At 27.2% G+C, this 14,284-nt stretch overlaps 1 protein-coding gene across 2 annotated transcripts; it reads right to left on the minus strand.

The window, feature by feature from the left end:
* Positions 1 to 894: 894 nt before the first annotated feature.
* LOC107452596 (myosin heavy chain, clone 203) lies at positions 895 to 14,274 on the minus strand. Of its 2 annotated transcripts, none has more exons than XM_016069103.4 (9): positions 14,150 to 14,274; positions 13,126 to 13,326; positions 11,202 to 11,312; positions 9,373 to 9,504; positions 6,744 to 6,825; positions 6,509 to 6,657; positions 4,520 to 4,644; positions 2,803 to 2,871; positions 895 to 1,576 (listed from the first exon to the last, which is right to left on the minus strand). In XM_016069103.4, the coding sequence occupies exons 2-9, from the start codon at positions 13,237 to 13,239 to the stop codon at positions 961 to 963; spliced, it is 1,398 nt and encodes a 465-aa protein (XP_015924589.2). In that variant the 5' UTR covers positions 13,240 to 13,326; positions 14,150 to 14,274; the 3' UTR covers positions 895 to 960. The 2 variants fall into 2 exon arrangements, with proteins under 2 accessions (XP_015924589.2, XP_015924590.2); XM_016069104.4 differs by lacking the exon at positions 14,150 to 14,274 and adding an exon at positions 13,894 to 14,031.
* Between the last annotated feature and the right edge of the window lie 10 nt (positions 14,275 to 14,284).

Below are 14,284 nucleotides of genomic sequence, written 5' to 3' on the forward strand. Positions count from 1 at the left end.
ACAGACTCTTATATAAATTTCAATTAAAATTTATTCAATTTTATTTTTTTATGTATTAAAATTTTTAAAAATAAGCAAAACCCAAATTACATACATATTTAGTATGTTCTAAAATAAATTCTTTAATAAAAATTAAATATATCACTAAAAGATAGAAGAATTCTATTTGTTAGGAAAATTTTAAAAACATTTCAGTATAAAATCACGAAATCCAATGGTCACAAAGAAAGTGCAATAAAGTTGACAGCTATGCACAAATAAAACAAAATTTTGTAGCACTTAAATTTCCTTGTAAAAATTTCAGAAAAACATTGAACAAAGTTTTTAAAAACCACAGAAATTTTAATTTTACCTTACACCAATCTAATAAAAATATTTCTTTGAAATAAAGCTGAAATTTTTTAATTAGTTTAGACTAAGTAGGTTAGTTATTTAAAAAAATAAATTTTACAATGCAGTAATTATAGTATGAAAATATTTTGAGCTTTCAGACAAAAAAAAATTTTATAAAAATATTTACAGCATTCAAACAACAATGTTAATATAAAAATATTTATAGCATTCAAACAACTTATTTATATTACAATTATTAATACAAAAATACTTATAACACCCAAACCTATGGTGTTTTAGATACAGTTCCTTGAACTGAAACAAAACAAATTTTTAAATATTGAAAAAATATTTACACAAAAATTACTTAATTTGAACTTTAGCTGATAAATAAAATAGCTAAATTATTACATTTAAATTACAACTTAAGAATTTCGTGTAAATAAATCTTATAAAGGAATAAATGTAAGCTCTAGCTGTGATATCTCATACAATACAATTCTACATGGCACAATGCTCGTTTCTTACTACACATTCCATTACTTACTCTTGTGAATCTACTTTTTTTTTTATCAAACATTGAGTTTAATCTAGAACTGAGTTATCAACTGTTTTCTCTAACGTTGATCAGCTCACCGATTCTCTTAGCGTTGAACTAAATAAAATTCCTTCCAGCTTTGAGTCATCCGCTGCTTCCTCTAGCTTTGAGTCATCCACTGTTTCCTCTAGCTTTGAGTCATCCACTGTTTCCTCTAACTTTGAGTCATCCACTGTTTCCTCTAGCTTTGTGCCATCTGCTGTTTCCTCTAACCTTGAGTCATCTGTCGTTTCCTCTAACGTTGAGCCATCTGCCATTTCCTCTAACGTTGAGACATCTGCCGTTTCCTCTAATGTTGAGCCATCTGCTGTTTCCTCTAACTTTGAGCCATTTGCTGTTTCCTCTAACTTTGAGCTATCTGCCGTTCCCTCCAGTGTTGAGTTATCCTTTGTTTCTTCGAACACTGAGCGTTCTAGGTCAAAACTATTTATTAATTCCTCTTCAACAAACAGAGGTGCACCAAAGGATTCTCTTCTCTTTAAAGATTCTAAAGCCCATTTTTCATTTTGGATCTGTCTTAGTAATTCAGTATACTCCTCCACAAGTCTGTTGTACTGTGGTCCGAGTACAAGGTACTCTTGCAGCTTAGCGGTGGTACTGTTTATATCATTATCTAGTGATGTTTTTCTCTCATCTAGTTCTGCCCTAAAATTTATCAAACATTAGCGTAGAAATAAAAACAAATTAAATAAGAGTAACATTAATTGATTGATTGATCACTGAAACATAATTTGCATCAAAGGAAGGCACGATTATGGCATTTTAAAAAGAGGCATTTGTACGGGACCCACACACAGTAATATTTCAAAGAATTTTGCACTTTATTTAGAGTTGTGTCTTGCTACTTCATTAAACTTTTGCACCCAGAAGCAGAATATTTTCAAATGTTCTGCAACAGGACTTATTAAATTATACAAATGTTCTGCAAGCATTCCTCAGCGAAAAAAAGTCAACTTAACGTTAAAATACTATATTTTCATTTATAAAAAAAAGGATTATACGCAGATACACTACATTATTTTTTAAGCCAAGGCAAACATTCTTGATTTGTTATTTTTTCAATCACTTTTGAGGTACAAAATTTTGTTGATGATGATGAATTATTAATAAAATGCCTATGATATATATGAAGGTCCGAACATTAAAATAAGGGCTGCCTTAAAAATCTTTTGAAGGGACAAGAAGGGTTTGAAGGGTTAATCCGGACTGATAAGTTCAACGCTTAAGAAGAGAGCAAAAAACAAAAGTAGGAAGAAAAGAATTGGTGAGACTTTCAATAGACTTTTATTTCTGTATAAAAGTAAACAAACAAACTGAACAAAGGCTGGATAGTCCAAAAGGGAAGTTTAAAGTTACCCACAAAGATAGCGCATTTTATTTTATTTACATTGGCTTATGATAAGTTATGAATTTTGAACAAATTTTCAAACAACAAGCGTTCCCTCGGCTTGAATGGCTTTTATTTGGAAATATGCTGTATTCATATTTTAAATAGCATATTTACATAAAGTTTAAGGTCAAATATTTTAATATTTGTTGAAAAGAAAATATTCTTGAAAATAAATCCCTGTGTTTAATTATACTTTAAATATAGAAGCATCTTCTAGGGCAAAATTAGGATATTCCAGTAGTGGCCACTTTTTCGAAACTTGAAAATTTTAATGGATTAAAAAAAACTTGATATTAATGAAGTGAGGCACTCCACCTGATGCATTTCTCAAAACAAAGTGAAATTTGCAATGAAAAATTTCTCCCGCGATATGGAGTATTTTTAAGTTTAGAAATTAAATTGAGTAGAATCTAATCCTCAGATAGCATTTGTACAAAAAAAAAAGCAAAATTACGAATAATAAATAAATAAAGCAAAATACCTGATTAAAGATAAGGCTTCAATACTTTTTTTATGATAGGTAGCAGCCAAAACTTGATGCTCAAAGCGGCTAAAAGAGATTTAAAGAACAGAATACATAAAGAAAGACGACAAGATATCTCAATCAAAAAATAACAAAACAAAACAAAAATGGTTGCAGGTATAAAAAAGTAACACATTTAAAATAAAAATGCCGACAAATAAATCAATAAAATATACGAAAACAGTTAAAATAGAATCAGCTAAAGATAAAGAATAATAAATGAGTTTATTTTAGGTTTGCCTAATTTTCTCAACAGTAGAAAAATAGTAAAACGTAAAAATAGTACTTTAAATTTTTAAAAAAAAGTAATAATTCAGATCTCATTAGATGACCCAAAAAAAAAAATCAATATTCAGTTTCTCAAAAAAGTGAGGACATTTTTTTTTTTTGTACAGTACACATATAGCAGATAAATTTGCAAGTGACAAATCAAAACCTATAAAAAAAAGTATTACTTGCTCCACTTAAATATAATAAAAGCAAATGTTATCCCAAAAGTATACTAATATATACTATTTTTAATTTAATTTCAGAGTTACTTTGTTCAGAACTTTTTGGCACTTTCCAGTATAATTTTACTAATAATGAGCTGAAATCACAATAGTTTGAGATGAGTATAAACAAACTTTTTACAGTACTGTTACATTAAAAAAAGCAACCAATATCAATTAGCTAATATTCCCCCATACCAATATTTTATTTAAATTTGAAATTGAATTCAAGACTTCCTTAAAAAAAATCTTCAATAGGGTTTTTATAATTTTTAAACAAAAAATCAGTGAATATGCAACTCAACATTTTTGTGCAAAAGTAATTTAGTAAATGGTCCTTAAATGCGTCAATTAAAAAAATCCATGATTACAGTATTAGAAATTGGTATCGATAATTTTTAAAATCAGATTAAAGAGGCAAATCAACAATAGTGAAACTACAAAACTATATTCTACAAGATATATTACAGCATTCGCTAAAATAACAAAAACGTACATGATCCTCCTTATTGATGACAATAAAAAAAATATTTAAAAAATTCTCATGAGAAGTTCTAAGTCTAAAAAGATTTGAAAATGATGAATCCTGTTGGCAAGGTAATAAGACTCAACCATGTAATTAGTGACGAGTCCCTAAGTTCAAACTATCGAAAAATTGATTTTTACTAGCATTATCGATTAAAATAAAACGGAGCAAAATTAAAAATCTCTAAATCTAGATTCTTAAAATAAAGGATTATTTTAAAATGTGCAAAAAATAATATGTTTTAACCACACAAAAATTAGAAACCTCAGCAAAGTTAAAATCAAGACAAAATATTTTGATCTGGAAAATCAGGACAACTATGATTTTTGAACTATGATTTTGAAAGTATTAACCTAAATCTTTTGAAACCATCTGATCTTAGATAAAGATCAAAGAAAAAGAGGATCAGTAAAAATAATTATTATATGATAAACGGAAAATACACCTTCTAGCTAGATAGGTAGTCCTAGAAAAAGAGGTAGATGCAGAAGTTCGAAGCTTCATGTGCCACAGTGGCAAAAGGAGAAGCTAGGCAAAATAAATGCAATCGCATAGTAGTATTGTATTGTTAAAAAAGAAAGGTTTCTTAATCTAAAAAGAGATGACAGACTTATAGCTTCCTATTATACTTCCCAGAAAAATAAAATTTGTTTCGTACTTTATTTTGGCAGCCATGGTTCTCTGTCTTGATTCATATAAATCTCTCAATGATGAATGAAATTCAAGTTTCTTTTCATGTAATGAAATTAAACTTTTCAGCATCAAAACACCTTCCATAAGATTCTGAAATTATAAACAAGATCACAGCATTTTTAGCTTATATTATTTATCAGCACTTAATGTACTTATAGGTAACAAACTAATATCAATATCTACCCTTAAATAAGCAAAAAAAATTAACAAAAAAATTTCACAATCTTTAAATTTTATCTCACACTTATCTTATAAGAAAATTTAATTTTCTATTTTTTTATTTTTTAAGTTAAAACATAAGGTATCCATATTCGTCTCGACTTGTCTTGGTTTAGACGTAGCAGTTTTTTGAATGTATGTTATATAAGAAAATGGTTTTGTAATGTGATGTTTAACGTGTTGCCTTATTTAAAATTATTTTGTTAATTTTCTAATTTTCTTTCTTCCTTGTTTGTAAAACACAGTTTAGTCAAAATTAGTTCAGCATTTATTACTGAGACTTAAGTAATAACGTCTAGATTTACTAGGACAGGGGTCATTATACTATGCATAGACTATATTTTAAAAAGTAAATTACTTTCACAACAGTCAGTTGATGGTCATGGGAAAGACACTATTTGTTCAATATAAACAGAATACTGACTAGAGACTGAGTTTGCCCCACAATGAGATGACCCCCGCTCGAATCCCAGCATTTGCTGGTTGGTGCAGACTCTGCTTCCTGCTCGCACCAAACCCAGTGCTGAAGATAAATTTCTTCAATAGTAGATGGATTATGGGTTAGAATCCCTTGCTGTCTTGCTAACTGTGGAAGGTTTCATAATTTTCCTCTACATGCAATGCAAAAGCGGATTAGTTCCTTCAATAAGTCCTTCACAAAGATCAGATTGCTTCAATGCATGATCCAGAATTACCTTTGTCTTTAGGGTAGGGTTCAAAATAACAAAGCTACAGAGTTGAACATTGAACATTAAATGCAGAATTGGGTTGACTATTCAACACAGGTTATATAGTAGAATAGAGCACTGGAAGATAATCGTTTTGACTGTAACAATTAACAGAATGTTACATCATCAATACTGGCAGAAATGATATTAAATTATCACAAACACTTCAAATAAATTTCACTTAAAAGCAAATTAACTTATTAGTAATAAAAAAAAAGTTAACTTAAAATTTATCAGAGTAAAACCTCCAGGAAAGACAACCTCTATTTACGACCACTGTTGGGGGGCACAAAATTTTTTCCATAGACTTTCTGTTGAAGAAAACCTTTAGGAGAGACTGGGCAAGCATCTGCACCAAATGCGGAAAAGGTCAAATAAGGAAACATCAAAAAATATCAAAACAAAAAATTTAACAAAACAAATAATTAGATTCAAATGTATTCAAAATATTTGAGTGTCTTATTTAGAGAGCTCTTTTTGATGATACAACCTCATGTTACAGTCAGAGAGCATTAAAGACAATGCTTTCATTTAGAGTTGAAAATTAAATTAAAAAAAGTTATTTAAGAAAAAACAAGCATCTCAAACAAACAAACCTCTTCTCATCTTTTAAAGATAACTAATTCTTATGATATAAAATTAAATGCAAACTTAAACAAAAAACATAATTTATTAATTTAAAATAGCTTTATCATTCATAATAGGTAAATTTGTTTTTACACATAACTACATCACTTGGATCATTTTAATAGACGGTAAATTTATTCATAGATACGTCTTTTCATTACACTAACAGAATTGGCATTTCCACTCCAAGAAAATTATGCAGACTATAATTAAAATCATTTGCGAAAAATCATGTACCTTCGATGACAATTTTAAAATCAATGGAGGAAACCACTAAGAAAGACCAATCTCCATTAATGAGCATTTTACTGCAGAACAGATAGTGGTCGCTCTCTAGAGGATTTACTGTATTAGAATAAATAATAGTAATTAAAATTAACCTCAAAATAATTTGTAACCAAATTATTAATCTCTTCTTCATCAGATTCAAGCTTGCATTTGGCATCAGCAAGACTATCTATTTCAGATGATAAATCTTTCACAGATTCTTGAAAGGCTCTTTCTGGTAATGCTTTTCTGTATCTTCGTGCTAAAAAAAATTTTGAATAATAATAAAAATAATTGCAGAATATTTAAAAATAAAACTGCTACATTAACTCAAGGAATTGCTATTACCACAGCCAGTATATTCAGATATTTTAACACAAAAATTGTTGATTTCATCTCTTATAAACTTATTAAGTTCTTCTTTTTCTTTCTAAAATCAAACAAAAAAAAATTAAACATTTCTTCAAAGACACAATTGGAAAAAAAAACATTATTTTAATATAAATGACATTTACACCAAATAAAATCATTCTGAACACTTAAAAACGAAACAGTTCCAAAAAAAACACAAAGATATGTTTAGAGTAAATGACCGATATCTTAAATGAAAAAGGCAGCATTAGTATTATTAATTGAAATCTATCATTCTTTAAAACAGATTAAAAATAACAGTTTTTAATTGTGAAACTACAGAACAAACAAGAACTACCCTACAAGATTTGTTACTGCATTTAATGAAAATAGCAAATTAAGCATATGACAAAATTTTTCCTCATAAAAATTTAATAATGTAAAATCTTTGTCATAAGGTACATGGTTAACCTGTAAGGTTAACCATGTACACAGCTAGAGAATATTCATGTTTTAACTATCAAATTTTGAAATTTTTACTAAGATTTTAAATAAAATTAAAAAGAATTTTGCAACAAAAATCCATACCCTTTGATTCTTTAAATTGTGTAATTTTAAGAAATTGCATTTGTATTTGCAGAAAAAAAAATGTTTTAAATGCAAAAAAAAAAAAGGAAAAAAAAAAAAAAAGAAANAAATTTTTAAAAAAAAAAAAAAAAAAAAAAAAAAAAAAAAAGATTTAAGACCATCAGAAAAAGTTAAAAATCAGAACAAAAAATGACAAAATATTTTTTATCAAAAATATCAGGACAACTATGAAACCAGTGTAAACCTCTTAAACAAAATGCATAAAATTAGACCTTCTTGGCAAGAGATCCCAGGTGAATACAATCAATTTATTTTGAAGAGCTTTCAAAAATGCATTCAAAATTATACCATTTTCACAAATACAATTATCCAAGATGGATTGCAGTGAAAGAATAGAGATCCTTTTTTCATAGATTCCAAAACATTTTCTTCTGTTCATATTTCAATCGCATATGTAAATATATATATATATATATATAAAAGTTAAGGACGTCCTTCAAAGCTTTTTTACCAAATAAATGCCATAAAATGTTTGCCTTAAACTAAAGGCAAAGTTACAGTTTTAAATTAAATATACTAGCTTAATGAACAGAAGAGCCTAGATCTTAAAACTTACTTAAGTGTTGCATCTTCACCAAGAGAAATAAAAAAAGCTACTGTAAAAGCGCCTTACACTTGAAGCAAAACTATGATTTTAAACAATATATATCATCCTGCCATAAAAAATTTTCTGGGCTTTTTAACGGAGAAATAATTTAACTATTTTAAAAATAATTAAACTTCTTTTTAAAAATCGTCCCAATTTGGTGAGATTTCCCCACTTAATTATCAAATCTTAAGAATAATTCTCAATTTTTATTCAAATAACTTGCAGATAATGCAGCATTGGATAACTTTTTAAATATTAAAAAATTAGATCACAAATGCTTTTCATGATTTTAAGCTTGCTGCTTGATTTTAAAATTGCATGAATGCGAATAACTCGTACAAAATTTCTAAGTCATGTGAAAACAAATCACGATTTGGCATTTCAAAATCACAAAATATATGATGTGTTATTAGTTTAAGAAATGCAGTTGATGTGGAGACTAGAAGATTGCATGACTCGCAAATCAAAATTAAATTGTGATACTTATAATTTGCAAATCAGATCAATATGAATTACAAAAATTAATGATTTAAAGAACAAGGTAATGAGGCCTAAATCACGTGAATATTAATCGCAAATTGCTATGTTGATTATTAAATCTCTTTAATGCAAATCACAGTCTATTTTGTAAATGCCATTAAAATGAATTGCTGATATGTTGTTGGTCATTTAAATAAAATAAAAGTGAATCGATGGAAAAAAAATTTTGCCTCTTAACAAAAAGATTATATGTGAATTGAAACATATTTTAAAGTCTTAGTATAAATTTAGTAGTTTAAAATGAATATTTGAGCGCAAAACGAAACATTCAGCGAATTACTGAAAAATCTTTAAAAATATTTAAAAAAACAAAAAAAATTATGTAAAATCTAGTTGGCAGAACAAGTGTAAAAACTGAAAAGTTGGCAAGTAAACATTTTCTAAAAAATAACACATTTTATAATGTGTATTAATGTGATGATTCTAATAGAACTTTTCTTAAACTTAAATCTGCCTTTAGAACTTAGAAACAGGCCTTGTATTAAAAATTTTAAAAAAATTTCACTCTCCTGGCATTTTAGGAATCAAAAGACTAACTTAACAGTCAGTATCAATAAAATGAGATTGCTTCATTTTTCTCTTAAGTGCCTTAGAAAGATTAAGTATGAATTTTTCTTTAGATTTTTTTAAAGCACTTTCAAATATTACTTTTCAAAAATTTGTGATTTAAAACTGTCAAGTTGATTGAGAATCATTTCTGTTACAAGCTCACAACACCCATTATATAAATCACATACTACTTTTTTATGACAATATAACCAAAGAACAGTCTTAATAAAATGGTAATTTAATAAACAATATTTGATAGGAAATTTCACAATGAATCTAAACTAGATTTATAAAACATACTTGAGTTTTTTGTTTTCTACTTATAGTTTTATTAATAAAGTCCTCAGTTATGCCAAAAGGTTGAATGCCATCCTCAGTTGAATATTCCTTCACAATATTTAAGTAAAGTGGATCCGATAAAATAGCTTGATCCTAAAAATACAAGTCAAGAATAAATTTTTGTTTACTTAATAAATTATTTTCTTATCAACACCTAAAAACTTATGTATGCATAGAAAAGAAATTACATATTCCGACTTTTTTGCATTTCGCGCAAAAAAATTTTAAAAATTATGAAATCTAAGGCATTGTTTTTCACGAGTCATCACATCAAAAAAATTTTAAAAATTATGAAATCTAAGACAATAACAGGAAAAAGTTTGATTATAAAAAACACATCATTTTCAACGAAATCAGACACGTCAAAATGGGGATAATTAAAATGTAGGTTTTGAAATTCACATGTTGTAATAAATAATGCATGAAAAATATCAAGATTGTACAGAAAATCGGCAAAAAATTGTTCAAAAATTATAGAATTATCGCATTAGTGAATACTCGGGTGCACAGTTAAAATTTATCATACCTTAATAACATCAGAATTTTAAAAATTCATTCACAGCAATAACAATGGGAAAAAAAAACATTTGAAGCATCACCTGGATTTAACACAAGTCAGAAGTGTCCAAATATGCCATTCAAATTTCTTATCATGAAAATATAAAAAAAAACATTTGAAACATCATATGGATTTAACACAAATCGGAAGTGTGCAAAAGTAATTAATCAAATATGCCATTCAAATTTCTCATTTCTTAATAATATGTCATGAAAATATCAAAATTAAAAAAACCAAGAGGATATCAGTGGCAATATTTGTATAAAAATTCAATAAAAAAATCAGAGGTACTACGGCATCAAAAAGTGACTAATGCACTTATTGAATTTTGCTTGTAGTAATAATGTATAAAAAAACAAAGTGATTAAAAAAATATTGGTAAAATTTGCTGAAACAATTGCCGACAAAATTATCAATTATCAATTACGATGGTATCGATCCAAATCGAGCACATCAAAATGCAATTACTCAAATGAGAAATTTACGTGTTGTAGTAATATCGGAATTTTAAAAAAATTAATAAAAACATAAGAAAATCAATTGCATTAATTGCGATTGAAAAAAAAGATCGAAACAAGGAATTGAAAAATGATTACTGAAATGCATGATTTGAAATTTGAACTTTCAATATCATATTAAAAATTTATTCAATCTAACAGTAGCTTAATAAAAATGGGGGCAAATATATCACATTGATCAAATAATTCTTCCATAACAAATCAGAATTTGCAACAAACCTGCTACTCATTAAAACATAAATTTTAAAAGAAAAATTATAAACATACCATTTTTTGTAGCCAACAATCTTTTAAATGCCATATCAGATTTACTTTTTATATTATCAATTTTATACTTTTGTGTTCTGCCACTGTAGTTCATTAATTAGGGCATTTTTTTTTTCAGTCTCGTGTTATTAAATTTATCCGAAGTTGCTTTTTTTTTCTGCATCAATGAAGATGTTATTGCCGTGAATGAGAACATTACTTAGGAACAAAAAAAAAAAAGAGGTGCTTGTGAGGGCGGAATAAATACATCCTTAGTGAGATTTTGAGTAAGTAATGAAACTTATTTTCAGATCAGCGGAACTCTGAGTAAATTTTCTCGGAATATAAATCATCGATTCATGAAAGTCAGGAAATCAACGGTCTTGAATACCATGCCTGAAAACAATAGTTTTCGGTAAGTAGATCCAAAAAAATAACAAAATAGCAAAAATAATATTTGATTATACCTTGTTTTTCACTTTTTTCTCCACGTTTTGATCCAGAAATTTTTTTACACAGTCTACAATAAATTTGTACTTAAAATATTCTTTTGTAGCCTCTGCTAACTCTCCATTAACCTACAAAAATAATTTTATACTTATATAGGTAAAAACATAAGCATAACATGCAACCAATAATTATCATTTATCAGCAATAACAAAGGTCAAACTTGTATATTGCGTGCCTTGATTTAAGATTTGACAAGAACCTCAGAACCTATTTCCCTTTATCCTGGAGTAGAGATTTTTGATTATGAGATAGCAAATTTCTGGTACGTCAAATACATAAGTTGGCCGTTGAAAAAAAAATGCTTAACATTTAAAAACATTAAAAACCTTTCAGAACTACAACATTTTCCATTCAATCCCATTGCAGAGTGGTCCCATATAAGAATACTGCGAGTATTGATTCTAACACATATGATCTTTAAATTTATAAAATAAAAATTTTCACTATGTTATATTTTTTGAAATACTAAGCAGAGTTCTCCCTAGGAATAAAAAAGGGCAGGGTGTTTCCTCTCAGAAAAGGGAACTTTGAATTTTGAAAGGGAAATCTCTTAACACCGTAAAAATTTAACAAAATTATGTAACAACTGAATTTGATTCTCAACAATTTTTAAATTACCCTCTTACACTATTTTATGTGTATATTTCAAAAAATAATTCCCACTCGTTATGAAAAGAAGATAATATTTGTATTTTATAATAATAATTAAAGGAATGTTAAAAGATAATCTCTGTGCATAAATTTTTTTCAAAAAATGCACACTAAAACAATTATTAATTGATAAACAACTTGAAAGCTTTTTTTCTATAGCATAAAATGAAAATTATAAGAAAACTAACATTTAAATGCACATTTAAAAAAAGGTATTTATTTAAAATAATTTTAAAATTTAAAATCAATTAAAAAACAAAAATTCATTAATATACCTCCTCCCCCCCCCCAAAAAAAGAGAAACTCATAAAAATTTAACCAGTTAAGAGTAATTCCTGTACAAAGCAAAAATTTTTAAAAGTAATCATATCAACTTATAAACACAGATAATTTAACCAGTGTGTAATTATTATTTAAATAGTGAATTACTTTTTTAAAAATGGAATATAAATAAAAAGGCAGTTAAAGGCTTATTTTTACATAAAGGGCATATTTATAAGGAACAAAAGGAAGACAGAGTGTACCACCCTTCTAAAAACTGTAAGGCTAGAAAGAAAAATTTCTTCATGATCACATAGAAATACCACCATGAAATTTGGCACACATATTGCTAAAAAAGTCAAATATCATATATTTTTCAAGAAAATTAAAAATTTCAATTGTGAAATTTTTTCGAATTTAATCTTTAAAGAAAATTATTTTGTATAACAACTTTACCCTTTTATATGCTTTAAAAAATGTCATTAAAAAGTTAACTAATTGACACAAAATTTAACTCTCTAAGTCAATTAGTTTAAGTTATAGCTGTTTAAAAATTTAAGAATTACGAAACAAGTTATGCACAACTCAAAAACAAATGGTTCGAAAAATATAAAACTTGGTACTTTTTAAATTTCATTACTAGCCTAAAATAAACTTCAATCAAAGACCTGACATTTTGACAATTGTCAAAAAAGCTACACTAAAACAAAATTTGTGCATTAATTTCAATACAAATATTTAAATACTACATAGCAATATTTAAAAAAAAATCAGAATTTAACAAAAAATTCTGATTTAAATCTATGAAGAAAAAAATTTTAATCAACAAACTTGCTACAGCCTAAAATTTTACGGCAAAGAAAGCCTTTCGTAAAGTTAGCTAAAAAATTATTGTACATTCAAATCTTCAACAATACTTTAAAAATATTAGTCTATTCACTGTAAATAATAAAAATAAGAGAAAGAAACCTGTTTCAGTTCACTTCTTAAGGGCTCAGATAGTTTGTCTTTGCCCAGCTTTTGCAAAGTCTTCTTAGATAAATCACTGCTCATAGATGTTGTAGCATAACTTACATACTCCATATTTTAGCAAAAATTGAAACTATAGTTTGATTTCACAAAAGTAAATTTTACCAATACATATTTTGACGAGGAATTCAAAAACACAACCTGAAAAAATTAGCATAAAATAAATATACATATAAGAAGTGCATTGCTTTAAGTGATAACGGCTATAGTGTAGAATCAGAGGCCCCTTGGCTTAGCAATAATTTTCGTACCATTTTGCTGAAATCTCATTTTTGATTACCGTAACTTTTGTTTATCTTTATGTGATTGGTTTTTAATTTATTTACACACATATTCATTTATTTGCAAATTGCCAAAAATGAGAGGGCTCCCGATTGCAAACTATTACCGTGAAACCCTCCGGAACTGAAAACTGTCCATAAATCATAAATATATAAAGGATATTGCTAAAAATTTTCTCTAACTAAATTAACATGATGATTAAATAGTAATACAAAAGACTAAGTTATTTTGGAAATTGCCTATAATGTGAAAATCTAGGAGGAGGGTCTGTAAGGTGAGGCTTCAACATATTTAGAAAACTTATTGAAAAAACACACAACAATAATTATTATTAAACAAAGTGGAACAAAGCCATATTTAAAATTGCAAAATGAAACGTATGAATTTTTTGTAAACTACTTATCAATTGGCACCAATTTTTATTACCCTCAAAAGTCTAGGCGTATTTTTAATCGAATGTAGCAATATAATTCTCCCCAATTAGGGGGTATTATCATAACTACAGTAGCACAAATGATGAGAAAACATGCAGTTGTTTCCGTACTATGATATCATACTTTATGCATAACTATAACAGTTCGAGAAATCAAAAACTATGAGGAATTCTGCATTCTTATGCTTAAAAATCCTAATCATAATTATTAAATCTTATAGTACAAAAGAAGATGCTGTAATTACTGACCAATACAGAGACAATATGACTACTTTTTTTGTTTTTGAAAACGAGAAAAAGAGCAGACAACAAATAATGTGTAAAATTAGGAGTTCAAAATTGAAAGTTGAAGTTGGAGTTGGATAATTTCCCAAAAACGTTTCC

Source organism: Parasteatoda tepidariorum, chromosome 10 (assembly GCF_043381705.1).
Source record: "Parasteatoda tepidariorum isolate YZ-2023 chromosome 10, CAS_Ptep_4.0, whole genome shotgun sequence".
Taxonomy (NCBI): domain Eukaryota; kingdom Metazoa; phylum Arthropoda; class Arachnida; order Araneae; family Theridiidae; genus Parasteatoda; species Parasteatoda tepidariorum.